Below are 2,227 nucleotides of genomic sequence, written 5' to 3'. Positions count from 1 at the left end.
TATTTCTTCACGTGTTTTGTAATTATAACCGGACAGCTGGGTAGTTTCACAATAGAATGTAATTAATGTTCCCACCATCCTTCCACTGAAAGACGGATACTAAAAAGCTTTCACTAAACAGTACCGATGTCATACTGCCGAACCCCAAGCTTGTTCTTATCCTACGTTTCCTCCATCTCCAGCCCATTTCCTGGACTGAGCCGATCTCTCCTGCCAAGGCAGGGGTGCTCTCTCATTTGGGTGAGGAGACGTTGAATCTGACTCCTTCCTCTTTCCCAGTTCGGAGGAAGGGTCACCCGGACCCGAAACATTAACTCCGATTTCTCTTCACAGATGCTGCCAGGCCTGTCGAGCTTTTCCCCAACAAACTTCTGTTGGTGTTCTCTCCTCTTCCCCCAATGGTTTCAGCCGAAAGCAGATATAATTGCCAGAGCGAAGCGAACACCGTCTCCCACATGGGGATGAGCAGGCAGTGAACTATCAAGGTTAACGTCACTGGCCGGATGAAGGCGGGGAAAGAGTGAGAGATGAGCTTCCCGGGAGTTGTAGAGCTACAACTTCCCGCATTTGGACTGAACACATTGCTGAATGCGCTGGCTCAAGCCACTTGTTCCATCACAACTTAGGGCTCGATAGCAAGAAGTAGCAGCAATGAATTCCACTCTAGTGAATCAGACTGAGAGTACCATGTACTTTAACGGGACCGATTCTTTGAACTCGATGATCAGATGCTGTAATGATAACCTTTCCTCGGTGCTAACAGACGATGACTTTGTGCTGACTGCTCCGGATGAGAGAAACCTCTACATCATGAGGGTGGTCCAGATCGCAGTGATGTGCGTCTTATCGCTCACCGTTGTCTTTGGGATATTTTTCCTCGGTTGCAATCTGCTCATCAAATCAGAAGGGATGGTGAACTTCTTGGTCAAGGACAGGAGACCTTCCAAGGAGGTGGAAGCGGTCATTGCTGGCCCTTATTAAAGAGGCGAGCACCAAAAGTCGTGGCATTGTATCAGGTTCCTGAAAACGGCTGTGCCATTAACTCCAGTAGACATGTCCTGCACCGAACCCAGAGAAATAGAGGGATCTTTGTGCAAGTCAGTATTCTCGACATGGAATGAGGAAGCCAGGCTGGTGGGATTGCTCCCGGCTGTTGTCCGGGTAACACTGGACTTTGAAACGTGATGGCAAAATGTTGAATCTTTTTGGTGGTGATCTCTTAGACATGGACAAAAACCTTGTCTGAAGCGATTTGCCAATTGTTTTCCGTGGCCAAAGCAGATTATTTTGAAGAATGTACAGGAATAATTGCACAAGTGAAATAAGAACCGATCAAATATTGCGACGTGGAACGACTTTCCCGACTGTTCACTTCTAAATATAACCTGTTTGTTGTGCCCTGTGCTTTCTTTTCCCTCGTATTTATATTTAATTTTCTTTATTTAAAATCAGTCGTTTAGCTTGACGTCCTTCGCATACAATGTTTCTACAAACCATTTAGTTAGATATTTTCTGCAAATACGTGCGAAGTCAAATTGCATTTTCATGTTGTTTATATAAAAAAAATTAATACAAAACCTCAAGAACTGCGGATTGTCATTACAGTCGCTAAGCCTTTGACAGTTACTATCCACGGATACCAAACGTGTTATGAAAATATCAATTTTGTTTTGTATTTCACTGTTATTAAAATATACACATTTGTTCTTTGCTTTGATATTCTTTTAAAGAATGATGAGCAGTTAGCTCCTTTACAAGTGTCTACAGTGAACTGCTGACCGTATATTGATTTGAGAAAGTCAGCAGATGTACGGGAAGAACTGTTAGGCATCGTGATGCCAATCCTGAATGACCGAGTTACTAAGTGAAAAACAATTCCCTCCAATAACTCAGCCTCGGAAGAGTGCTGTTAGAAGTAGATTCAAGCCTCAGCAGAGAGCTCCAAAGAACAAGGAAAGGTTTGAATTGCCTGGGTTCTTTTCCGCTGGATTTACGTCAGTCGCTTTGAAAATTAGGAACTGCTGTAAAGTGATATTGAAGATCACTATACCCTCTTTAACTCGGGAAATTTATTGAAGGAGAGTGCATTGGACAGAGGGGTGGTTATCATTCCCTAAAATAGGATCTCAACTTTATTCCCTGTTGAAAGACATCATTCTCGGTAATACTGGTGCAATTTTACTTCGCTTCTTATCCCGAGCTTGGGTTTTCTTGCTTGTAGCATACG

The 2,227-nt window shown here is 43.5% G+C and overlaps 1 protein-coding gene across 1 annotated transcript; it reads left to right on the top strand.

The window, feature by feature from the left end:
* Positions 1 to 435: 435 nt before the first annotated feature.
* On the top strand, positions 436 to 1,707 carry rprma (reprimo, TP53 dependent G2 arrest mediator candidate a). The gene has a single exon (XM_020530628.2). The coding sequence runs from the start codon at positions 652 to 654 to the stop codon at positions 979 to 981; it is 330 nt and encodes a 109-aa protein (XP_020386217.1). The 5' UTR covers positions 436 to 651; the 3' UTR covers positions 982 to 1,707.
* Positions 1,708 to 2,227: the final 520 nt, after the last annotated feature.

Source organism: Rhincodon typus, chromosome 7, assembly GCF_021869965.1.
Source record: "Rhincodon typus isolate 14 chromosome 7, sRhiTyp1.1, whole genome shotgun sequence".
Taxonomy (NCBI): domain Eukaryota; kingdom Metazoa; phylum Chordata; class Chondrichthyes; order Orectolobiformes; family Rhincodontidae; genus Rhincodon; species Rhincodon typus.
The sequence above is the reverse complement of the archived record's forward strand: the minus strand, read 5'-3'. Positions and strand labels throughout refer to the sequence as shown.

What these genes read in the sequence shown, in the direction of transcription:
- rprma (XM_020530628.2), top strand. Translation starts at nt 652, where the DNA reads ATGAATTCCACTCTAGTGAATCAGACTGAGAGTACCATGTACTTTAAC.